At 42.7% G+C, this 27,163-nt stretch overlaps 1 protein-coding gene across 3 annotated transcripts in view; it reads left to right on the top strand.

Moving 5' to 3' along the window:
- Positions 1–27,163, top strand: part of cadpsa (Ca2+-dependent activator protein for secretion a) — a 174,366-nt gene that overhangs the window by 33,934 nt on the left and 113,269 nt on the right. For all 3 annotated transcript variants that reach the window (XM_026344705.1, XM_026344706.1, XM_026344704.1), the window contains exons 4-5: positions 25,133–25,213; positions 25,623–25,859. In XM_026344705.1, the coding sequence (XP_026200490.1) occupies positions 25,133–25,213; positions 25,623–25,859 (318 nt within the window). The remainder of the gene's footprint in view (positions 1–25,132; positions 25,214–25,622; positions 25,860–27,163) is intronic.

Genomic DNA, 27,163 nt, shown 5'->3' with positions numbered 1-27,163 from the left:
ATCCCAAAAGCCTATTTCCATGTCAGACTGAGACTCTGTCAGACATTTTACACATTTTACATTATTTTTACCTTTTTGTCACAGACAATTGCCATTTCTGAAGTAACCAATCTAAATTAATGAGCTATAAGCTGAGAAATCTGCCACTGTCTGTTGCAATACAGTTCTGAAACGACACATGGGGGAATAGCCAGGCCTTGTTGGCAATGGTCAGACTGTTACTCTGCATTTGTGACACTGCTTTACAATCCTGAATGAAATATAATTTTAACGTATACTGTTCTCATTTATGAGGCCTGATATGTACTCGTGCCTGCATGAAAGGCTTTGCTGCTCTCTGGATCCATTCAACAGCTGTGCAGCATAGCCACATCAGTCTGATCCTTAGATGGAATTTATCTACCATAAACTGTAAGATGGTGCATTGGATTCTTATTTACCTTGAATAATACCTTTTATTTGTTGTAGCCATATTTAAGTAAAAAGACCCTTGTGCTCTGATGGGCTGTGTTTTCTGTTGTTATTATTGCTGCTGGGTCATATACTATATCAAAAGTGCACTCAAGCACATTGATATCTTTGAGTATATTTGTCACTTGTACTGTGTAAATGCATTATCTTTTCAGAACACAACTGATATTTATTTTCTAACCCTAATGTGCTAGAAGTGTGACTTTTATTTATATAACTCACAGTAGGGAAACAGTAGTTCTGACAAATAAACTTTGACATGACCATGAAGCTGTCAAACAGCAGTAACTGTACTTTTTACCCAGTTTTCTGGGTATCTATCTTCAAAAAGTTATTGTATTTCACTAATTCCATTCAAGAAGTGAAACTTGTATAATATATACATTCATTCCACACAGACTGATATATTTCAAGTGTTTATTTCTTTTCATTTTAATGATTAGAACTGACAACTAATGAAAACCCCAGTCTAGTACTGTAGACTACACAATCATGGGGAAGACTGACACCTTGCACAAGGAGGGCAAGACACAAAAGGTCATTGCAAAAGAGACTGGCTGTTCACAGAGCTCTGTGTCCAAGCACATTAATAGAGAGGTGAAGTGAAGGAAAAGATGTGGTAGAAAAAAAATGTACAAGCAATAGGGATAACCGTACCCTGGAGAGAAGTGTGAAACGAGCCCATTCCAAAATGTGGGCGAGATTCACAAAGAGTGGACTGCAGCTGGAGTCTCTGGTGACTGCTTTGTCTACCAGTAGCTGCTGCTTGGCTCCCCTGGTGTTACTACCAATTCCTTTCTGGCCACTGCTCATGTATTGATCCAAGTTCCTGGTCTTCTTAGCTGCTATGATGCCTGACAGGAGCTTCCATGTTGTGCAGAAGCAAGTTATTGGGCGGTAGTTGGATGGGACTGCTCCTTTCTGGGGGTCCTTCAGGATCAGGACTGTCTGGATTTCCGTTAGCCATTTAGGGTGGGTTCCATCCACTAGATTGTTGATTTGTGCCGCCAGGCGCTCATGGAGTGAGGTTAGCTTCTTTAGTCAGTAGGCATGGATCATGTCAGGACCTGGTGCTGTCCAGTTCTTCATACCCGAGACCCTCTCTTGGATGTCTGCCATTGTGATGGTTACTTGACCTTGTTCAGGATTTTTCCACACTCTAATCACCTAATTAATTCAAAACACCTGGAAAGGCCTTTAAATTGTCTCCCAGTCTAGTTCTGTAGGCTACACAATCATGGGGAAGACAGATTTGACAGTTGTCCAAAAGATGACCATTGACACCTTGCACAAGGAAGGCAAGACACAAAAGTTCATCGCAGGAAAAGATGTGGTAGAAAATAAGGTTGCTGTGGTCTGCTCTCAAGTCCACCAGCCACTGGGCATTTCTGTTATGTGATGCCTCCTTCTCCCATATGCTTTTCAAGTATTCTTCAGTCTCCAGCTCTTGGTGGGTCTGCTCTCATGTTATTACCCTGCCACTGTGAGTACACCTTGGATGGCTCAGTGGAGAACATCCTGTTTATTCTCCTGGTCTCAACTTCTCTGGTGTACCTCTTCAGCCGGGTAGCCAGGGCTGTGAGCCTTTGCTTGGCAGTCTCCAAGGCCTCAGGTATGGTCGTGTTACTGTACTTCTTAAGTATCTGGTTCTTCTTCATGATGGCTTTCTGTAGTTCTGATAGTTGGCTAACTTCTCTCTGTGTACATTGAACTTAGCCTCCAACCTCCAACCTCCTCCGCGCCTTATGGCTTCTGTTGATCTTATAGCCAGGTACCTCAAGGATCACAGTTGATGTTGCAATGACAATAAAGTTTATCTTTATCTTTTATCTTTATCTTTATATCAGCTGATTGGTCTCAGTGATGGTCATAGTTGGTATTGTCTGTAGTGCTGCATTCACATCTTCTAGCAGACTTTCAGAAGGTAATTCACTTATTCTTGGTAACCAGCCTCAGGGGTTCCAGGTGTCCATCTTAGCCATGATCTTCAATCTTAGGTCAGCTGCTCTTGCATGAAGCTCTGTTATTGGGGCTTGGAACCCAATCTCTGATTGTGGGGAGGATGATTGTAATATCTCCCTGCTGACCTGTCGTCCTGGCTCCCGCTTGCCTTCAATTTGTGTTGTACCTCATCAATCTCTAGTTGTGACATTAGGTGTTTCTTGCAGATATTAGAGTATTGAGCTACTAGTTGTTTTGGTGTCAACCTTGATGATGGGTTTACAGGTATCCATAGTTCCCACATCCTCTTCATGTAGCCCTGCTCATTAGGGTTACTTCTGTAGTAGCAATAGTTCCTGTTCTCATCTCTTGTTCACTAGGGTAACTTGTGTAGTAGCATTCCAATAGTTACCTGTTCTCTTCTCTTGTCCATGAATGTCTTATCCTTGTTGCAGTAGCCCACTTCTCATCAGGTTGCCCTGGTTCCCCAACACTTGATGCGCACCTTGTTGACCTGGGCAATGTACGGGGCGGTTTGACTTTTGTGTTTCTAACTCTCATTATACTATGTAAACAGTTAGCATTAAGGTCCTTGTCTAAGGACCCACACTGGATATTGTCCTAACTGGGAATTGAACCTGTGCCCTACCATACTGAAGTCAGTGGCACCAACCACTGACAGTACATATATAGTACATATATATATATATATATATATATATATATATATATATATATATATATATATATATATATATATGTACTAGTTTCTATTCATCCCTTAGTTGCTAGTGTGTCCTCCCTACTACCCTGTCCTGGTTGGTCTGTTTGCTTGTCTCATTCCTGTTCCCCAGCATCTATCTTTTGTTGGTTCATGTAAGTAGTTTGAGAGTTTTGTCACTAGTTTTGGTTTAGATTGAATTAGACTTGTTTTTATTTCTCTAGTTCGATTTCTAGTTGCTTGCTCTGTGCAGTGTTCTTGATTTCTGTATTAACTATTTTAGTTTCCTGACATGGTCAGTAGATCTTTGTTCTTCCTTTTTCCCTATTAGTTTAGTTTAGCATTTTTTCTCCTGCACTTTGCAGTGATTTTGTTTTTCGTATCCTGTTAGTGAGCATCCTCCGTCATTGTCGTCGTCGTTGCTTTTCTCATGTGCATTCTTTCCAGCCTGAAGCTGTGATTTTCATTTTATACTTCTTGTTAATAAATTAGTTTAATCTTGCAAGATCGGCCTTGTGCCTCTGTTATTGGTTTCTCCAGTTTGCCAGTTTGTTACACTCTGGATGCAGCCAGCTTGGCTTCTAACAATATAATTAAACCTTAAACTTAACAAATATTGCCCAGTTAAATCTTAATCATTCAAAAAAACAAAACAAAAAAAATTTAGCAAAACAAAAACAAACAAAAAAACTACAGCTAGCTAGTGGCAAACATACAAATGTATAGTGCTATTAGAAAAGACAGGATGACCAATTTTAGCAGATTACATGTAAATTAATATTACATCGAGTAGAGATAATGTTAGCTTGATGCTTATTATGTTATAACTGTTTACAGAATAATATAGAAGACCCAACAGCCCCAATTGAGCAAGCACTAGGTGACAGTGGAGAGGAAAAACTCCCTTTAGAGGAAGAAATCTCCAGCAGAACCAGACTCAGTGTGGGTGGCTTTTTGACTCGACCTTATGGGGTGTGGAAATAGGAGAGAGGAAAGAACAGCAGGCAACAAATAACCAGTGCCAGTAACTGCACTCTGATGATATATTGCTCCAGGGCAGAGGATACTTGAATAGAAGTACAGAGACAGGGAGACAGAGAAGAAGAAACACAGCTACAGGAAGAGGAGACACAAAATTATTGACATGCAATGGTAGCATTGCTAGCTTAGATGTGTCACAATTAAGGGGAGGGACGAGGCAGGGACGAACGGAAACAAGATTTATTTATAGAAAAATACAAAAAAGGGAACCAAGTAACAACATAAAACTCCCAACATGGTGGGAGCGAAGGCGCCAGACGGGAGGACAGGAGAGCCCCGGGCGGATGGCCCGGAGGCACCAGGCGAGGAGACAGGAGAGCCAGCTGAGGAGTCCTGGGCTGACAGCCCAGCAGCAACTGGTGAGTCGGCTGAGGAGCATCAGGCGGACGGCCTGGCGGCGACTGGAGAACCGGTGCATGAAGGGCCCTGGGCGGACGGCCTGGTGGCGGTGACTTGGGGGCTGGGTGAAGAGCAGAGGAAATTAGGGCAAGGGACGAGGCAGGGAGGAACAGAAACAAGATTTATTTATAGAAGAAATACATAAATGGGTAAACAAGGGTGTCAACAGACACTACAAAAGTTGACAAAAACAAAATGACAAAGTAACAACATAAAACTACCAATATGGTAAGACACAAGGCAACAAAACAAGAACCCAAAGTACCCGTGTGCCTCCTAAACCTGAACTGTGAGCTGGTTCCACAAGAGAGGAGCTTGATAGCTAAAGTCTCTGCCTCCCATTCTACATTTGGAAGACACCACAAGTAGACCTGCACTGCACTGAGAACAAAGTGTTCTGCTTGGAAAATATTAAACTATTTACGTAGTTCTTTAGGATATAATGGAGCTTGATTATTAAGCTTCTCCTCACATTAATGTGATTAACTCTATTCTGGATTTCACAGTGAGCCAATGGAGAAAAGCTAATGTAGGAGAAATATGATCTCTCTTGCTAATTCCAAACAAGGTTGGTTAGTGATGTTGCTCAGCAACAGGCAGTGTCACCATTTCCGCCAGGTAGAAATTATATTGTTCCACAGCAGTTGACTCCAAGTGTTTAGGAATTGAAGTGATAAACATTTTTTTAAACATTCAGATTCATACCAATCAAACTACAGTCTATTATTATTACTTTCAATAGGTCTAATAAGGGTTCAGGTGGGAAAATCATGGCAGCAAGATCAAGGGTGGAGTAGCTGTATCTTCAGTACATTAGGATTCACCTCTGAGTCCTGCAAAAAAAGCAAATAAAGGATAGAAAATGTGAAGGAAGGAATAAGAAGACTGGGGTATGATTAGTAGCAAGAAGGTAGGCCCAGGCATCATGAGAAACACAATACATTTCCACTAAATGAGCTGTTTATTTTCCAGTTATCAGTGCAGAGAGTAAATATTGCCAATTTGGTGCGGGTAGTGCACACTGTGGCTAATAACTGCCACTGAGTGGCATCAGGTCAAGTCCTGCTGCTCTTTAGACACAGAACTAAATATGTGTGCAGTATATAAAGTCATTTTAAGAAATAGACAGATGGCTTGCTAACTTAAAATAAAATATAATGCTAAAAAACTTCAACATAATTTTTGTGTGCATCTGATACATGTACATCGATTGAACCAACTATAAACCTGAACTTGCAGCATTCTGCGTGAGATAATCCTTTAATCCACATTGAGAGCTTGAAAATCCCTGCACTAAAAGAGATGTTGAAACATCCTTTGCCGCACAGGCTTGTGTCTTGACTTTGGTTCTACACAGCAGGTTAATGTAGTGTGGGTGTAACCTGGAGATGACCCCAGCTGGGTTCAGGTTAAGGCAGCTGGAATGGGATTTGTGTCCTGCTGTCATCTTTTGCTGCCTGTGGCTCAGGCTGGATGCTTTTGAAGAAGAGCCAGACCGAGGGCTCTACCTCCGAGCGTCTTTCAAAGCAACATGTTGCTGCCCTCATTAGTGCAATGACTACTGGCGGGCCCACGCACAATGAGCCAGATGCTGAACGTCTCTAAAGCTCACTCCGGCTGATTTGCAAATTTGGCCTATCAAAGTGTATGCTTGCTTTCCGACAAGCAGAAGATGCAAAAGGTTCTGTAATTTTGTGTATTATTGTGCCCTTTGATCTCATAAGTTTTTTATTAAAACATGAATCAGTGCATGTTTTAAAATTCTAAAACTACAGTATATTGTATAGGTTCTGCAGTATATCAGCTTCATTCCCTTCTATTTGCAGAGAGGCTCCCTAATGCCTCAGTTATTTGTGTTCTTGAAGATATGCAGGATCCATTCCAAACCAAGAATTTCCTCATTCTTTCTTCTATCATATGTCAACTTTTCTACCTCACAAAATGTAATTTCTGGGTGCTACCATCTGCCAACCAGGTTATCACCCTTAGTGATTCCACTTTGGAGGATGTAGACTTAAAAATAATGCTGCTGCTAAGCACTCTTTGAAGGCAAAGACACAGTGTCTGGAGTACCAGTTATCTTACTCTGTAATATCTGCCCTGTTTCACTCTTACCACTGAACACAATTCTCTAAACTCAAACCTTGGTCCAGAGCTGGCCCATTTTTGCTTTCCATGGACCAAAATGGAGGACAGCAAAAGCATGTTGCTTCTTGTTTACACTGACTCTATGGTTAGTAGAAAATCATGCTAATTGTGGAGGGTGGCACAATAGCCCAAGCACAACCCAATTATTATCACTGTAGGCAGAATTTGCATGCAACTCTTCATTGGTGAGTGTTTCATTGGTCAGAGGGAACATCAACCCAAACACTTCCTTCTCTGCCTCCTTCAAACATGCACAACCAACATATTTATAAAGACCAAAAACAATACAAAATCAAGAAGAACATAACACACAAGCTGTACACTGTTGATAATAATAATAATAATAATAATAATAATAATAATAATGTATACTTTATTGATCCCCTTGGCGAAATTCGTTATGGAATTCGCCTGATTTTTTGAAAACTACAATTGTTAAGCACAGTGCATCACCCCATAGGCGCATGCAGGAAGCTTTTCGCGGCTTTAATTGTATGCACATAGTGGGTGAAGGGCTGGTTCCAATGGGTTAAAGGGACAACAGTGAAGGTAGGGAGTAGGTTACTGGCTATTTAATTTTCAGACATGTCAATGTGTAACAATTTGCTGATGAATAGCATCAGGAGCAATGCATACCAGTGTATAGCCATGGCTATAGTAGTAGTGTTAGCTACCATTGACAAACTGCTAATACTAGTTAGCTCAATATGTGGTCTAAGACTAGTCAAGCCCACAAACAGCAACTCTGAATTAAAACACACTGAAGTTGAAAGATACCACTATAAACACTGAAAGAGGAAAAACATAATAGTAGCAATAATTGATAATACGTTCAGAAAAAAAGCTTTACTATATTGTGGGTGTACTGGTATTTACATGTCCCTGTTAGCCCTGTCCCAGTAATTGTGTGTTAGAGCAATCTAGTAAACATGCATTGTGCAGTCAGTCAGCGAGGACATTCTTTTCTTTTTATGGCAGGCTACAGTCATTAGAAAACTTAGTGGTTAAGTCAGGAGCTACTGAAAGCCTTTAACTGGGTACAATAACCTGAAAACTCTGGAAAGCATATTGAGTACATGGATCGATAGAAAAAGAATTAGTGACAATTACAATAATCAATTAAAGGGTGAGTAAGTCTGTAATTTTTAATGATTCACTGGAACCTGTGAAGCAGTAATGCAAAGTATAGCAAGCAAGGTAATAACAGACGCACTCAAGGGCATTTTGCTATTGAAATTATACATTGATCAGCCACAACATTATTACCACCTGTTTTTAATGTGGCTGATAAAAGATGGATTTAAATTGTTTTGAAAGCTGTGATGCAACAAGCAATTGGGTAGAGGCAGACATTTTAGAGACAGATATCCCCAACCCCAGAAAATAAAAATAAAACTGCACAAATACCAGCAGCTCTAAAGGAGAAGAAAAAAGTATTTGGTAATTGAACTTTCACTTATCTCTCATTTGTTACATATTGTCACGGTTTTAAGGGAGGGGGACGAGGCAGGAATCAACTTAACAGGATTTATTAGCAAAAAATACCAAAACAAGGGAAACTAAGGTGGGTGTCAACAGACACTACAAAAGCAGGCAAAACACGAGGACAAAGTAACAACAGAAAACCATCAGTGCGACTGGGAACAAAGTAACAAAACAAGACTCCAAAGTACAAAACCAAAAACCACTGCACGATGGCAGGAAAACACTCACTGAAACAGGGTAACAAAGTCCAAAGATTCAGGAGGGGAAAACAAGTCTAGAGAGTCCAAACACCAGGCCGGGCGGGCGGAGGGAGGCCAGGAGGAGGGCCCGCAAACACCAGACCGGGCGGGCGGAGGGAGGCCAGGAGGAGGGACCGGGCGCAGCAGACCAGGAGAGACTCAGGCGGACGCCCGGGAGGCGGCAACCAGGACCAGAGAGACGACGAACCAGAAGGCACGGGCCGGCCCTCCGGGTTTCAGGAGGGCCGGCAGGAGAGCCGCTGACCGAAGGGCGTCGGGCGGACGTCCCGGAGGCGGCCAGCAGACCAGGAGAGCCTCCGGCGGACGGCCAGGAGGCGGCAAACAGACCAGGAGTGCCTCCGGACTGCGAAGCGGAAGCCGGCTGCCTGGAGCTGAGACCTGGAGGACCGGCTGCCGAGCTGAGCCCTGGAGGACCGGCTGCCGAGCTGAGCCCTGGAGGACCGGCTGCCGAGCTGAGCCCTGGAGGACCGGCTGCCGAGCTGAGCCCTGGAGGACCGGCTGCCGAGCTGAGCCCTGGAGGACCGGCTGCCGAGCTGAGCCCTGGAGGACCGGCTGCCGAGCTGAGCCCTGGAGGACCGGCTGCCGAGCTGAAACCCGGAGGGCCGGCTGCCGAGCTGAAACCCGGAGGGCCGGCTGCCGAGCTGAAACCCGGAGGGCCGGCCGCCGAGCTGAAACCCGGAGGGCCGGCCGCCGAGCTGAAACCCGGAGGGCCGGCCGCCGAGCTGAAACCCGGAGGGCCGGCCGCCGAGCTGAAACCCGGAGGGCCGGCCGCGGAGCTGGGACCCGGAGTGCCGGCTGAGGAGTGCCGGGCTGATGCTCCGGCGGCAGGAACGGGACAGGCTGGAGAGGCGGCGATGACGGCGACCTCGGCGTCGACCCGCTCAGAGACAGGAGAGACAAGAGAGACGGCGACGACGACTTCTGCGTCGACCCACCTGGAGACAGGAGAGGCTGGGGAGACAAAACAGACAGGAGAGACGGCGACGACGACCTCTGCGTCGACCCGCCTGGAGACAGGAGAGACGGCGACGACGACCTCTGCGTCGACCCGCCTGGAGACAGGAGAGACGGCGACGACGACCTCTGCGTCGACCCGCCTGGAGACAGGAGAGACGGCGACGACGACCTCTGCGTCGACCCGCCTGGAGACAGGAGAGACGGCGACGACGACCTCTGCGTCGACCGCCTGGAGACAGGAGAGACGGCGACGACGACCTCTGCGTCGACCCGCCTGGAGACAGGAGAGACGGCGACGACGACCTCTGCGTCGACCCGCCTGGAGACAGGAGAGACGGCGACGACGACCTATGCGTCGACCCGCCTGGAGAAAGGGCAGGAGTTGTTGTGGTGACCAGAGCAGCGGTGATTGCAGCAACGAGGGTAGCGGCGACCGCGGTGACAGCAACAGGATCAAGAACAGGATCAAGAACAGGAGCGAGGACAGGAGCTGTAGCAGGAGCCGAAGCTGAGGCAGTTGCGATGGCAGGAGCAGCTGCCGTGACAGGAACTGTGACTGGAACTGAAGCTGGAGCAGCTGCGGCGACTGGAACTGAAGCTGGAGCAGCTGCCGTGACAGGAACTGTGACTGGAACTGAAGCTGGAGCAGCTGCGGCGACTGGAACTGAAGCTGGAGCAGCTGCGGCGACTGGAACTGAAGCTGGAGCAGCTGCGGCGACTGGAACTGAAGCTGGAGCAGCTGCGGCGACTGGAACTGAAGCTGGAGCAGCTGCGGCGACTGGAACTGAAGCTGGAGCAGCTGCGGCGACTGGAACTGAAGCTGGAGCAGCTGCGGCGACTGGAACTGAAGCTGGAGCAGCTGCGGCGACTGGAACTGAAGCTGGAGCAGCTGCGGCGACTGGAACTGAAGCTGGAGCAGCTGCGGCGACTGGAACTGAAGCTGGAGCAGCTGCGGCGACTGGAACTGAAGCTGGAGCAGCTGCGGCGACTGGAACTGAAGCTGGAGCAGCTGCGGCGACTGGAACTGAAGCTGGAGCAGCTGCGGCGACTGGAACTGAGACTGGAGCAGGAACTGGGGCCGTGACTGAGACTGGAGCAGGAACTGGGGCCGTGACTGAGACTGGAGCGGCCGTGGCATTCCGATGCCTCTGGCGGAACCGCCGCAGGTATCTGGATTGCAGGTAACTGATTGGGTTGGGGGCCATAACCAGACGTGTACCCCAGAAAGGTGAGTCCCGATAATCCTCTGGGTGTGCATAGTTCTCCTGCAGTGCTTCAGGGAAAAGCCCGTAATGATCAAGACGGGGAGGGAGGTTTGTGTGGCCGTAAAAAGGATCATAAGGATCCATGGCCGCGGTCTGGTCAGATCGTTCTGTCACGGTTTTAAGGGAGGGGGACGAGGCAGGAATCAACTTAACAGGATTTATTAGCAAAAAATACCAAAACAAGGGAAACTAAGGTGGGTGTCAACAGACACTACAAAAGCAGGCAAAACACGAGGACAAAGTAACAACAGAAAACCATCAGTGCGACTGGGAACAAAGTAACAAAACAAGACTCCAAAGTACAAAACCAAAAACCACTGCACGATGGCAGGAAAACACTCACTGAAACAGGGTAACAAAGTCCAAAGATTCAGGAGGGGAAAACAAGTCTAGAGAGTCCAAAATCCAGAGTCCAGGGGGGGAGGCAGACAGGGCTGAGGAGGAGTGAGCAGGAGCAGGCAAGGTTGGGCAACAGTCAGGGAAAGCAACAGGCAGGAACACAGGCAAGGAACCACAGGCTGGAGACAGGTTGGGGAAAACGACGCTGGAAACAAGAGGGGGGAATGACAACGATCTGACAGGGGAGGAAGGTCTGAGGAGAGCTTATGTAGTGTGAGGGGAACACAGGTGAGTCCAATCTGCCGCTGATTGGCAAGAGCAGAGGGAGAGAACTGGCTGGTGGGCGGAGTCCAGAGGAAGAGTGAGGTGGAGCAGTGAGGAAAATCCTCAGCTTGGCCTGATGCCAGGCCGAAACCATGACACATATAAGAAAAAGTAAAATTTTCCAACAATCCCTGGGGATTAATAAAATATATAAAACCAAAAAACAACACATATTGTGAACCTTAGGATCTTAGTCATGCTGGTGGTGTGGCTTTATCAATTGACCCACCATTTTAGTCACACATTGAAACTTTCAGCTATTAGATTGCAGTTGCATTTTGTACAGACATGGTCCTGATGACTGATGAACTGGGTGATAATTCTCTCAGTAGAGGGTAGTATTGATTAACACAATCTCCTTAGAGTAGTTGATGTTGAGATATGGCTGCTTCTTGAACTCTGGGAAGCGCTGATGTATTCCCTGATTTGATGTTCCAATACCTGGCGATCTGTGAGGCTGGTAACTCTAATGAACTAAAAAAAATCCACCAATTTTGACAAAGCTCACCTGTTGAAAAATTCTGTTTTATCTTTTTCTCACTTGTTGCCAGTGGTAGTCCTTAGTAGTGCTTGCTGTTCATTAAAGCAAAACAAGATGTGGCCAAAAGTGTAGTGAACTGAGGACAGTCAGAACACAGCAAGGAGGGAATCACGAACACAAGCAAGCACAAGCAAGCAAAAGCAATCAAAAAAAAGGTCCACCAGTGTGAAGCATTTAAGACTGTTCTAAGCATTAATCACATTGAAATTATTTTAAGGAAGTACTTATGGAAACCTCATGCATGATCATTTTACTTAACTCAAGCAGCCACAGGTGTGCCTGCATGTATCAGTTGTAAGAGCAGATGTCTTAAACTGTAGGGCAGTGGTTTGACTCCCAGTTCCTTCTGGCCACATGTCACCATTTCTGAAATGCTTCAGAAATGTTAAAATGATAAAATCTGGGAAGTTAAATATTACTGGTTTCTTCAAGTTGATGTAGTAGTCTAGGGAGCACCTACTATATATAACAAAAAAGTATGTACTCAGTTAAAGTAGCACATCCTTCATGATGACAAGATGAAATGTTCTTATGTATTATATTTATCTCTAGTGGAAGCTTCAGTTTAAACACTAAAAATGATTTTGTTTTTAAACTGTATTGAAAAACCGGCGAAACTGTGAGACATCAGACAAATGAAGAAGGGCAGACCAAATATTCTGCAAAGGTGATGACAAAGATCTGACAAACTGAGACCTTGATCGTGGTGCACTCTGTGGTTATGCATTTGGCTTCAGCACTGTTTGTGTGTGTGTTTGAAAAAAACACAAAAAACACTCTCCTGTGAAAGCTGTGAAGTGGTTGCCATGGCAACTGTATACAGAGGTTACCATTTAGTCCCCCTTCTTTCTTCATGCCAACTGTTGTCCCCTTATCTAAATTAAGGGCAGATGATTGCTTTTTTTAAATCACTATCAGGGTTGAGGTCTGTTAATCCATCCAGAGGAGAAAAAGGATCAGAAAGCAGGGTGGAAATTAATCTAGCCAAAAGTTGATACTGATGATGACGCTCTGTCATCACACTTAGTTTAATTTAAAATGTTCGGGTCAGGTACAGTATGGTATCATCAACGTAATTGAAAGGCTAGACATTTGCAAACAACAAACACATTTGTGGGGCTATTTGTCATTATGATCTCACAGAAATATCTCACACAAAGCACAGTCACATAGATAATGTTACCTGTCCCTGAATGCAGTCCAAGTAAAAATACATGATTACAACTTAAGCTGCTACTGTGTTCCTAACATACTGTGTTGCTAGCACACCATGCTTCCTATGTAAATGCAGTGTTTGACACACACACACTTCTGTGAAACAACAGTAACATTTTGCCTATTTTGTTGTACAGTGTAATAAACAAAATATCTATTCTGTAATGTTTCACATATATTGCCTTGTCTTTTTTACTGACAACAGCACAGGAGCCCAAAAAACAGCCATGAGACTGAGTAGTGCCTGCAGAGCAAGTGGCGGTAGAGACAGGAGGAAAGGCACGCCTTATGGTGATGGGGAGAGTCAATTGCCATTCACTGCTGAAGAGGCCAGGTACAAAGGCTGTAGGATGGAGGCAGATAGCATTAATAATATAATAATAAATAAATAATAAATATAAACTTTTCTAAACATATGTCACAAAGTACTTTACAAAAGAGAGGAAAACACATGTAGCCCAACAAGACCAACTTGAGCAAGCACTAGGCAAACAGTGGAGAGGAAAACTCCCCCTAGAGAAAGAAACCTCCAGCAGAACCAGGCTCAAGTTAGAGGGCCGTGCTGGAAACAATAAACAATAATACAAAAAAAACACAAAAAAAACAATAATACAAACAAAACTTACAACAACTACAACATCAGTTCTTAAGAAGACCAGTTCCAAAGGTAAGACATTCATCAAAGCTAATAGGAAGTCGTCCTAAAGGAAAATTTGTCTCTGTTCTCTGTTGTTGTTGTTGTAAGTTTTAAGAAGAGATTTGAAAGATGTTACTGAGTCAACAGATCTTATTTCCTCATGTAAGTTGTTTCGGGGGGGGGGCTCTAACTGTAAAAGCTCTGTCTTTAAAAGCTTAGACATATTACTGGAGGAAAGACCATGCAGGGCTTTAAAAGTTAGTAATAAAATCTTAAAATCGATCCTAAAACATACTGGCAGCCAGTGTAAGGAAGCTAAGACAGGAGTGATGCGTTCATATTTTCTTTTTCTAGTTAAGAGTCTTGCAGCTGAGTTCTGAACAATCTGGAGCCAATTAATAGATTCATGGCTGAAGTGAACAGACTGTTGCAATAGTCAAGGCTTGAGGAAATAAATGCATGTAAGATTACTTCTGTGTCATGAAATGATAGAATTGAATGTATTTAGGAGATATTTCTGAGGTGATAAAAACATGCCTGAACAAGCTTAGTGACATGATGCTCAAAGTTTAGTTTACTATCAAACCAAACACCAAGACTTTTTGCTTGCAAATGTGATTGGCTATGTTGCGGATTGATAACAACTATTTCTGTTTTGTCAGAATTCAGCTGCAAGAAATTTTGAGCCATCCAACTTTTCATGTCATTTATACACTCATGTAAGTAACTGAGTCCTCCATGGTCTGAGATCTTAAAGGGACAGTACAGCTGAGTGTCATCAGCAAGAGACACCGTGTTTACAAATAATATGTCCTAAAGGGAGCATGCACAAAGAGAACAAGATTGGCCCCAGCACTAAACCTTGAGGGACAGGAGAAAAACATGACTTACAGTTATTAACGGAAACACAAAACTATCTATTAGACAGGTATGAAGAGAACCAGTCCAGTGCAGTACCTTCTATTCCAGCCCAGTGCTTTAGTCGGTCCAACAAAATGTGGTTATCTACTGTATCAAAGCAGCACTAAGATCAAGGAGGACAAGAACAGAGCACATACCAACGTCAGAGGCCAGCAGAATATCATTAGTTACTTGTCTCTATGCTATGAAGTTTGCCAAAACCAGATTGGAATTCATCAAAAATTTTATAGTTGTCTGCAGCTAGAAATAAATATTTAGACACGTACTAAAATCTTTGATATTATGGGTAGTTTGGAGATTGGTCTGTAGTGTTAAGGGGATGAGGGATCTAGTCCAGGTTTTTTCAAAAGATGTTGCACGCATGCAATTTAAAAATAATCTGGCACATATCCAGTGGACAGAGAAGTATTGAAAATATTCAGAAGAGAGGGAACAAGTGAATCAAGAACTTAGTTGGAATGACATCAACTGGGCTGAAAGATGGTTTCATACTTGAGACAGTTTGTAGTAGCTCAGATAAGGACTGGGAGGAAACCAGCTTAAAGTGCTTTCTCTAGAGGGGTGTGAAACTATGATTGGTGAGGAGTTAGGGATAACAGAACAGAACAGGATAACAGAAGCTCTGAGAAGTAGTTAGCTCTGGCATTATTTACCGTCGTATTGTAGTGGAGTAGTAAGTCTTTCATAGCTTCATAATGTACTTGAAGTCCAGTTTTCTTCACTCAGCTTTCCTACACTCAGCTTTATAGCTACGAATACTGACATCTATCCAAGGCTGTTTGTTGGGGGCTTTACAGGACACATTTGCAGTCTTTAAGGGAGCAGGTGTTTTTAGCGCACCTTTTTTCAACATAGAAAAGGTGCTAGTGAACTTTGCTGCTGACTTGCTGTTAAATAGATAGCGTTTATCTGTGGTTTTTTTTAAGGTACAGTGGTTGAATGAAGACAAGCATCAAATAAAACACATTTATGATCAGAGAGGGAATCCTTTAACTCAGTGGAGTTTAAAGTCAATCCTAAAGTGACTATCAAGTCAAGGGTATGGCACTGGTTATGAGTGGGACCTTTGACATGTTAACCAGGTTGAAAGATTCAGTTAGACTGATAAAATCATTATCATAGTATAATTATACTTGTGATCGCCGCACTTGCTGCCACACAAGTGAACTATGGGTAACCCCATGTATTGGTTTGAATTTATACACCTTAACCATCATATTCAGTTTATATATTTAGAAAGATTAAGTTTATACCCGTAGAATGTAAAGCAAGACAACAGTCCAAGTTTATTTAATATACTTTATTTAATTTTTGTTGCCAGTACATTAGTTCTATTTGTAGCGCGCACATTTAGTTATCTTCTGTACTATCATACTTATGTTTCACAATTCTTGCCTGTGTTAATACATATTATTTTGAGTTACCAGTGCAGAGGTTGCCGAGGCTAGTTGTTGTTGCTGCTGCTGCGGGTCATCTTCTCAGGCCGGGGGCAAAGGACGCGGCCCTCAATACGGACCTGTTTTATACAGGAAGATGGCTCATTGGACTGTACCATAGCCTACCAACTGTGAGGGGTTTTTAAAGACTACAGCAACACCACCACCCCCAACTACTTAGTTTATTTATTAAATAAAATTAGGGGGGCAGAGCTCTTGCAACTGGATATATTCACCTATCCTCAGCCAGGTTTCATTTAAGAAAAAGAAGTCTAAATTCTGTGAGAGGATAAGGTCATTTAAGAGAGGGATCTGACATTTAGACGACCACGTCTTGTAGTAGGGGCACTAATATTAGTACTGGGGTTGGTCAGAGGCTTAACAAGATTATAATAGTTTCTTTGCACTGCTCTGCGGCCTATTTGCTGTCTGCCATTGATAATAACTGGAATAATATTGACACTGATTGGACCTTTGAGGGAGCTGGTGAAATGCCCCACTGATGAGGAGTTACACCAGCTCCCCCCTTGATGACAACTGGTGACAGGTGTGTTATCCTGAGGAGAGAGAGCGTAAGTGAGTGGGGATCACAGAATAGAGAGGGGAGGTGAGGTGAGCAGATCCCTGCGATGAAGGTAGGAGGGAAGGATCTCCAGGTGTTGACTGTCAGTCATGAGGCGTACACTGAATGGCATTCTGAATACTAGCAGCAGGCATGCGGCTGCCATGACAGCGCGGGTGCAAACCATCATTCCTGAAAAGGAAAGGTCAATCCCAGAAGAGATTAAAGTTGTCAATAAATCCTAGATGCTGAGGCTTACAGGCAGACTGGAGCCAGGTATGAAGACTTAGGATTCTGCTGAAGCGCCCTATTCCTTTGCCTAAGGTGGGAATAGGGCCAGAAATAAAGACAGACTTGCAACAGGACTTTAGATAGCAAAAAAGGGCATTAAAGTCCTTCTTAGTTCAGAGTGCTGGCGAGTTGTTAGATGAGGAGCAGCGGGCTCCACTGACTCAGAGCTCGGGAGTCCTCCAGAGCATCTGAATACAGCCTCCTTCAGGATCCTCCGGCGTGCAGACTTTGTAGAAATCCACGAGCGTTGCACCAGCTGAGGGCTGGTGGCGTTCCAGGGCAGGCAGTCTATACAGTCGATATAGATGCTGGTTGGAGATCAAGTTCTCCAACCAGCGAGATGTGTGAAAGCAGTTCAAGGTAAAGACCCATAGTCTTTTTGATCAAGTTCAGTAAACAAAAGCTCTTTGGTTAAAACTACAATTTGCATGAGGTTATCTGATTGATTACAAGGATGAGCCCCTCATATCACTGCACTGCTGCCAGACTGTTCTGTAAGCCTGTGTCACAGGATGCTGTAATAGCACGATATGTTCTGGAGCATAATAACAAATATTTGAAAAAATGTACTGTATCTTTAAGTATGCAAAATAGCACTATAGCTTCTGTGTAAACCTTAAATTACTGCAGTGATTAATATGTTTCAGTTGGTGCCCTGATGGCACAGGCATATTATACGATGGCAATGCAAGGATTCATCAGGGAGCAGTGGTTCATGGAGAAGGAGACAACATCTTCTGGATTATTTGGATTGGCTACCACAGAGTCCAGATCTTAACCACATATAGAATCTTTGGGATGTGCTGGAGAAGCAGCACAGCAGTCAGATCCCATCATCAATACAAGATCATACTGATAAATTATTGCAACTCTGGATGCAAATAAATGTGGTTACATTGTATAAGCAACTGTGTGCTGTAATCAAAGCAAAATGTAGTCTAAAAAATATAGAGTGTATGACTTGTTTTGGCCAGGCAGTATATATATATACTATATATATTGGTGCATCTGTGTATGATGCAGGTATAGTTTGTCCTCATAAGTTGGTAACTGCACTCCAACCGGTCAAGGCAGATGGCTGCCCACCTTGAGCCTGGTTCTGCTGGAGGTTTCTTCTTCTAAAGGGAGTTTTTCCTCACCACTGTTGCCTAGTGCTTGCTCAGATAGGATTGTTGGGTTTTCTATATAATTTCGTATACAATTATACTTTGTAAGGTCTTAAACCAGGGGTCTCAAACTCAATTTACCCTGGGGGCCGCGGGAAGCAGAGTCTGGTTGAGGCAGGTTTTCCACAAGAAAAGTTTTGTTTAAAAATAAATCCTTTATCTTTATTTTTATTTTTTAATACAAAATAAATAAAAACATAAAACATTTATAAGAAAATAAATTAGTAATAAATAAATAAAATAATAATAATGAAAATAATAATAATTTGATTCCTCTAGTCGGTGACTATATGTGGTTTCTTCAGTCTTCCATCTGCTGTATTCAGATTCAAATGTCTGTATTAACAGTTCTTTAACCTTCTTCTGAACATAAATTGAACATTGGAGAATATCAACTGTTCTTCTGAACATGGCTTCTCTTGCCTACTCCTTGCTGCTAGAGACCTGGCAGCGCTTCCTCTCCCATTGTCGAGCCACATTTGGCTCGAGGGAGTAAGCAGCCCTCAGTATGGCTTGAAGACTATCATCAATAAGTCTGGACTTGTACTTGGACTTATTGAAGTTCAGCTCAGGGAAGTTGGGGGTCAATTATTTTACAAACTACAAATAGCGCGATGCAAATAAAAAACATAACACACAAATAACGGTGCGATGCTATAATTGGTCCGGGTTACCGAGGACTGTTATTGCCGATGGAAAGGTGTCGCTATGTAACTTTTCAATTCAATTCAATTTTATTTGTAGAGCGCTTTTTACAATTGACATTGTCACAAAGCAGCTTTACACAACCAAAGAACAGAACAGTGAATGTGTATGAATCATGAAAATCAGATTGTCCCTGACGAGCAAGCCGAGGGCGACAGTGGCAAGGAAAAACTCCCTGAGAAGGCAACAGGAAGAAACCTTGAGAGGAACCAGACTCAAGAGGGAACCCATCCTCATATGGGTGATTACATGCTATGTAGGCAGCAGGCAGTTCAGTATAACAGTTAATGTTTTTAAGTTAATGTGGAGTCCAGTTAGTTAATTGCAGGCAGACTTGTTCCATTCCTGGACTATCGAGCGTTGAGTCGAGACCTCCGAGAAACAGCTGCCGACGTCCGCCGAGGCCAAGACCGACTTCATAGTAGTGTGTGACCAACTCCAGTCTCCAAACGCATCCCATAGGGCAGACGGTGGATCTCCAGCCAGAAGTTGGGCATCAGGACGAGTCAGACAGGTCCAGAGGGCAGAGGGTGGAATGACGTGTAGCTCGACAGAGAGACAGGAGCTCCAGACTACATTGGGCTGAGTTCCTTACTTTTCTTTTAACCCGCCGAAAACGCATCACTCTGACTTATAATTTCCCGCTGGGCAGCAACTTTAAAAAACTATTTATTTTAAGTGTAGTGAACGCTAGGATGAATGTCCGCGTGTGCTTCGTAGAAACGAGGCCGCTAGCCAGGTTGAAAACTCTCTAAAGCAACTCTGCTGTCACTCACTGAGAAATGTTTCTCTGCTTGGATTAAGCCCGGTCGATATCCCGCCCCCGAGACCCATATACCCCCCCGTGATTGGTTGGTTCGTTCAGCTCTGCACCAACACTGTAAAGTGTCAAACATATCAAACTCGCGGGCCGCACTTACATTATACTTTCATATCAAGGCGGGGGCCGCGAGTTTGAGACCCCTGATTTAGGTAAACCTGTTAGGGGGAATAGGAAGAGAATATATAGAATACTTTTGACCATTAACTTTTTCTTTTGACATATTGTTGCTGGGAGCCAACCATCAGTTAATTGTTCCTGGCTACCCCATGCAGCAGGCATTTTCATCTCCCAGTTGCAAATGGCCCTGTCTGCCCACGCTTCCTCTACCATCTGCCCCTGGTGAAGACACAAGGCATTCCCTGGAACAGCCACCTAGCAACTTACACAGGAACAAGGGGCAAAGGTAGCAAAGGTACCTAAAGCACTGATTTTCTTGATTTGGCTTTAAGTAAGTGCTACAATTACAGTTTATTTCAGTTGCTAACAAGCATTGGTCAAAACTATAGTCATATTGTCAAAACTCTTCACACAGTCAGCACAACAGTTAATACGAAGCAAACTGTGAATCACTTTTTATTGCTTTCACAGAAATTGCATTCAGTGACCACATTTACCAAAATATCCTTTCTCAGTCAGAGACCATCCCCTGCAAAACACTATACTTTTTAGCACATTTTTCAAATGCTAAATAAATTTGTTTAAAAAGGTTAAAATACAATCAAACAAACAATAAAACTAATCTCAAGAAATTTTACAGTGTCAGATTTAAGCACTTACAAAATACAAGTATACAAGCGGAGACAGGGGGCTTTAGTGGTCTCTAGGTTAAGAAACTTCCCTGAAAAGTTCTCTGAAACTACAGTTGTCATTTCCTTTACTGAGAAGCAGTTAATGGACTGCTACTTGTCCTCTGTGATCACTAACAGATTTTTTATCATACTTTTAATGGTTGTAGTCTCTGTACTTAGCAAATTCAGTATCTTTAATGAAGTAGCTTTTTTTCTCTCTCACTGAACAAACCATACTAACACATAGCAGTGGTATCCTGACAGGTGCTAGACTCATGGCTCTATGTCTTTTCATTAGGCTATCCCGAAAGCAGAATGTGAACCACAGTCTCTGGTATGACAGTTGTACACTTAGTTTGCATATGATCCACTCTGATACATTTCCAGTGAAATATAGTGCTTCATTCATTCAATTATTAAAAAATGTTTTTTTCTCAGGAAAATCCAACCAAAGCTAAAATTATGACTGCAATTTAAAAAAAACTGTTTAATCATGTTTGTTGTTGTCACTCACAACTTCCTTACAAATGTTAACCTGGATCTTGCTTTTTAGCTGTGTGTTTGTGTGACTTAATTTATACAAGAAACATGTCTGTATTTGTGATTTTCATTCTGGTCCTCACAATAGCCTTACACACACACACACACACACTCACACACACACACACACACACACACACACACACACACACACACACACACAGTGTGATGGGATTATCATTACTCTGATCTAGCTACTTTCTGATCAGCTAGTTTGGCAGAAAACATAATATTGATCTTTCAGCTTTTGGGGAGAGCTGCTGGTTAATTCTATATAGTTATCAGGCTCTCCAGTTAATCCCGCCGGGCGGTCTGCCTTGGGCCCTCCTGTCTCCTTGACTGGCACCTCCAGGCTGTCCACCTGGGGCTCTCATGTCTCCTGTTCCGGCGCCACCTTGTGAGATAGTGCACCTGAAGTCTTATCTTAGGGAGTCAGAAAGGATGTTCCAGCATGGAATTTACCTAAAAGAAATTGTAATGCCACAGCTGCCAGTTGTTGCTCATTTTCCTACAAACAGAAAAAAACATCTACCTCATTTCAACACCATCCAGCCTGCACTGCTAGGAGAGAAATTAAAAACCATCCAGGTTAACACTCCCCTGATTTCATAGATCATGGACTACCTCACTAACCTACCACATAATGTCCGCCTGCAGAACTGTGTGTCTGACACTGTGGTCTGTAGAACACGTGCTCCACAGGGGACAGTTCTGTCTCCATTTCTCTTCACCCTGTACATCTCAGACTTCAGTTACAACTCAGAGTCCTAACATCTACAGAAGTTCTCTGATAACTCTGCAGTTGTAGGATGTATTCAGGGTGGAGATGTCACAGAGTACCAGGGAATGGCCGACAGTTTTGTTAAATGGTGTGGACTAAACCATCTTCAACTGAACATCAGTCGTACAAAGGAGCTGGTGATGGACTGGAAATCTGGGAGTCCTGTCATCCCTCTCTTCATACAGGGGGAGGAGATGGAGGTCATATTTGAGTACAAATACCTGGGAGTGTATTTTGACAACAAACTGGACTGACCTCAGGAGCATTGTACAAAAAGGCTCAGAGTCGAATATACTTTCTGAGGAGACTCAGGTCCTTCAACATCTGCAGCACCATACTGCGGATGTTTTATGAGTATGTCGTGGCTGCTGTCATTTTCTATGCTGTGGTCTGCTGGGGCCACAACATAAAGGTGGCAGACACTAACAGACTGAACAAACTGATACAGAGGACTGTCTCTGTTCTGGGGGTGAAGCTGGACCCTCTACATCATATGTGTCAAACTCACGGCCCGCGGGCCACATCCGGCCCGGCGTGTAATTATATCCGGCCCGCGAGATCATTTCTATATTATTGTTATTAATGGCGATATGAAGCGCTGGTAACACAATAACCTACAGATCCCATAATGCAGCGCTTCAGCTGCCTTGCCGAACACATTCCACGTTAATCAAGTCTAGTTATGATGCTGCTAGTTATTATGAAGCTGGTCCTCACGATGCCAAGTAATGTTGAACTATATCGTTACAACGGTGTTCAGAAATACGCACTTTGCTGATAAACTGAGTTCTCACGGAGCTTTGGTGACTTTGACGAACAAGAAAATAATTTTGCCGTCGATGTGGAAACTGCACCTGTGCAGATTCAGATGGAGCTGATTGAGCTGCAGTGTAATGACTGAAGGTAAAGTAGGACACTGCAGGACCCGCACAGTTTATTCACTCCATTCCCACAGAAATGCTCCAGCTCCGTCCACATGCGGCTCGAACCTTGTTTATGTTTGGTAGAACAAATCTTAGTGAGAAGCTCTTCTCAGTGATGAAGACTAACAAAACAGCACACAGGAGTCGTCTCACTGGTGAGAACCTACAGTCCATCCTGAGAATCTCCACAACACAGAACCTCACAACAAACATAAACGAACTTGTTGACAAAAACAGATACAGCTCTGATAAAATGACATAGGAGCAAAGACTGAATGATTTGATTTGTTATTGCTGAAAAGCACACATTTTATTTATATTTCCAGGTTTTGTTATGCAGCATGTTCACATTTTGAATTAGTATAATTTTGACAGGATATATTTTTATGGAGAGTGAAATCTTTTGGGATATTTAAAATTTAAGTTTATTTTTTATATAAAATGACATAAGATTAAAGAAATTTGAATGTTTGTTCTTTTAATGTTTACTTTATTTCTAACTTGTATAATTTAGACAGGATATATTTTTATAGAGAGCAAAATGGTATAAGTTATTTAAGGTTTATGTTAAAAAAAGTTAAGTTTTAAAAGTTTCAGTGTGTTCAATAAATGTTTATCCTGTTTGGCCCTCGACCTAAAGTGTGTTTTGGATTTTGGCCCCCTGTGCAATTGAGTTTGACACCCCTGCTCTACATGTTGTAACTGAGAGGAGGATGCTGTCCCAGCTCCTCTCAATCCTGGACAATCCCTCCCACCTACTACACAGTGTGCTGGACAGAGGAGCACATTCAGCCATAGACTGATTGACATTAAGTGCTCCACAGAGTGCCACAGGAGGTCCTTTCTACCTGTTGTCATCAATCTCTCAATTCCTTCCCCCCTCTGTAAGGGGTGGGGGAACTTACAATTTCTGTCATATAATTTCTGTCATTCAACCCTAGATTATAATTATTGACCCATTTTCATGCATCTCACATATTCTGTATATATATATATATATATATATATATATATATATATATATATATATATATATATATATATATATATATATATATACATATATATATATACATATATGTATGTATGTATTGGGTTATCTGCTGTATTGTGTTATTGTGTGTTCCTTCTGTCTGTGTTGAGAACAAATGTAATGAGGCAAAACAATTTCCCTTTGGGACTAATAGTTTTTTTAATCTTGAATCTTAATTATTCCTTCTAAAAGCTGTATTAAATCTCATCTGAGGTACTGTACTTCTTTCCGTATTGGAGTAGTCAAGGCAAGCACTTGCACTTTTTTTATTACAATACAAGTTTGTGTATGTGTGATTTATTAAGTTTGTTTAAAAAGAAGTTCTACTTAAAAAGCATTTAGTTATGTCCAGCTTAATCCTGTGCTCACCTGATCAAGTGCTAGGTTCTAGTTTAGACTTTGTTGACTTGTCTATTAAATGGATTGGCATCTTTTTTTCTTTTAATAATTTCCTGGGTTCAGGCATTTATTGGGCAGCTGGGAACTAGGAGGTAGAGCAAGCTCCTTCTGCCATGTGTCAATGTGGCCTTGAGAAAAACACTGAATCCAACTGTTGCTTCCCAGTGGGTCATGCCATCTGTGTATCTGAATTAGAGTGTAAGAAGCAATCTAAAATCGTGCATTGGTGCGTGGCATTTTCCATTTAGTGCTGGTCCTCTTTATTACATGCACAAACAGACTGGGATCCACTTAAAAATTATTTTTTCATAACTTGCATAGTGATCAAATTGCCACATAATTCCATGAAAACATACAGAAAATATGACAAACATGGAATGTAAAAATTGCAGCTCCTTTTCAGAGGGCTCATAAATAATATGTATTATTCATTTCTTGGATAAAAATCCTTTGTAGTGCATGACTGCCTGAAGCTGGGAATCTATGGACAATGACCAAATGCTGAACTGCCGCTCCTGAGATGCTTTGCCAGAACTTTAATGAGTAATTGTTTTTTCTGCCTTCAGTCTTGTCTCCTTAAGTGAAAAACACACTCCATATCAGTAAATTGAGATCAGGTGAAACTCTTGGTTAGCTTGCACTCAATGGTTTGGTCATTATCTATCTATGATATAAACACTCTGTCCAGTTTTGTCATTTTGCAGAACCTCCAGGTGTTTTATCAACTTGATTAGTCATTGAGTAACAAGGGAACATGTCATTTCTGGCTATGCAACTGCTTGTCAGACATTTTTTCCATCAGTTATGATCTCCCCAAAATAGGGGCCAATTCGTCAACACAAAAACTGTGCCAACACAACTTTCTAAAGAGAATTGGTTGATAGTGTAATTGTACCTTGATATGTATAAAGTTATAAACTGTTTCTATTTATTGTATTTTTCATTAGTTTTTTCACTTCATATTTTATCAATCCCCGTGGTCCCATCTCTGAAGTGCACTGTGTATCTGTGTTTCTCTAGCTTGACAACCCCGATGAGCAGGCGGCACAAATCAGAAGAGAGCTGGATGGACGACTACAGATGGCAGACCAGATTGCTAGGGTATGGAACACAACATGAATAGATAGATGATTCCAATTAGGACTTTTAACTAGTCAGTTCTCACTAGTGAACCAGTTCTGCTTGGACCACAGAACCAAATACCATGAAGTAAACCAATGCATTTTGACCACTGATCCATTACGTGTCACCAACATGATTATGTTTGCCTGCCTTCAATAAAATATTAGACTAGAGAAGAAAGAGAGGTTAAACAGTATCTCAAACAACTCAAACATGCACATGGGTCATACTGACTTGTAACAAACAGGGGGTTAATGTTTGAAAGAGTTTAAACTTCAGGCCAATCAATTTTATGTTGTAATATACAGTAGTAGACAACTGAAACTGTTTTCTTTTGTAAAGTTATTACTAGTGATTCATTCTTTAATTTACTTCCTTTTTTGATTAGCATGGTGGAAGGTTTCCCAAGTTTTCCTCCAGAGACATGGAGGCAATGTACATCGAGGAGCTGAGATCATCTGTAAATCTGCTGATGGCTAACCTGGAGAGCATGCCTGTGTCCAAGGGAGGAGAGTTCAAGCTTCAGAAATTGAAAAGAGGCCACAACACATCGATCATGGACATGGGCCAGGAGGATGAAAATACTCTGTCCAAATCTGATGTGGTGCTGTCCTTCACCCTGGAGGTTAGTGGAGGCTTATCAAACAGTAGTGTTCAAGTTTTGAATATCCTCTTAAAAATGTGTGGTCCTTCTATTTTAATAGTATACACTGATTAGTGTTGCAAAACAGGACAGGCTTGGGTAAATGAGAAAGTGATTATATGTGGCCTCTCTGGGCAAACCTAACCAAAGAAGATTGTCCTGATCACTGTAACATGAAAAGGACGAGAAAGGTAATTATAATAAAAAATTGTTATAGTTATAGTTACAGTTGCAAGAAAAAGTATGTGGAATTTTGTATGAATTGGTCATAAAATGTCTGCTGAAAATAATACTACACAAACATTATATGTTTTCATGTTTTTATTGAACATAACATGTAAACATTCACAGTGCAGGGTGGAAAAAGTATGTGAACCCCTAGCCTAATGACTTCTCCAAGAGCTAATTGGAGCCAGGAGTGAGCCAACCTTGAGTCCAATTAGTGTGATGATATTGGATGTGTTGCTGAAAGCTGTCCTGCCCTTTAAAAACACACACCAGCCTTGGGTTTACTGGTTTCTCGCAGAAAAGAGCTCTCAGAAGACCTACGATCAAGAATTGTTGACTTTCATGAAGCTGGAAAGGGTTACAAAAGTATCTCCAAAAGCCTTGATGTTCATGTGTCCATGGTAAGACAGACTTTCGACAAATGGAGAAAGTTCAGCACTGTTGCTACACTCCCTAGGTGTAGTCGTCCTGTAAAGATGACTTTAAGAGCACAGTGCAGAATGCTGAACGAGGTACAGAAGCATCCTAGAGTGTCAGCTAAAGACATACAGAAATCTCTGGCACATGCTAATATTTTTGTTGACACATTTACAATAAGGAAAACATCAAACAAGAATGGAGTATGAATGAGAGAATGGAGAATGGAGATCAAAGCAGCTAAAAGGAGCTATGGTGAGAAGCTGCAGAATAACTTATCAATAAATGATCCTGCGTCAATCTGGAGAGGCCTGCAGCACATCACCAACTACAGGAAACCATCTCCACACCCTGAGGCTAGCAAACGCCTGGCAGACGACCTGAACAACTTTTACTGCCGGTTTGAAAAGGACCACCTCACACCTCCTGGCCACACAATAGGCTTACCTGCACCCCCCAACATTCACACCCTCCCGTCTTCAGACCCCCTACCTTCACTAAAGATTTGTGAAGAAGACGTCTGCTCCCTCCTTCAAAGGCAGAAAATCAGAAAGGCTAAGGGACCCGACGGTGTATCCCCAACCTGTCTGAAACTCTGCGCTGACCAGCTGGCACCGATCTTCACTCAGATCTTCAACCGT

The sequence above is a fragment of the Anabas testudineus genome, chromosome 5 (assembly GCF_900324465.2).
Source record: "Anabas testudineus chromosome 5, fAnaTes1.2, whole genome shotgun sequence".
NCBI lineage: Eukaryota > Metazoa > Chordata > Actinopteri > Anabantiformes > Anabantidae > Anabas > Anabas testudineus.
This window is presented reverse-complemented; position numbering and strand designations above follow the sequence as displayed.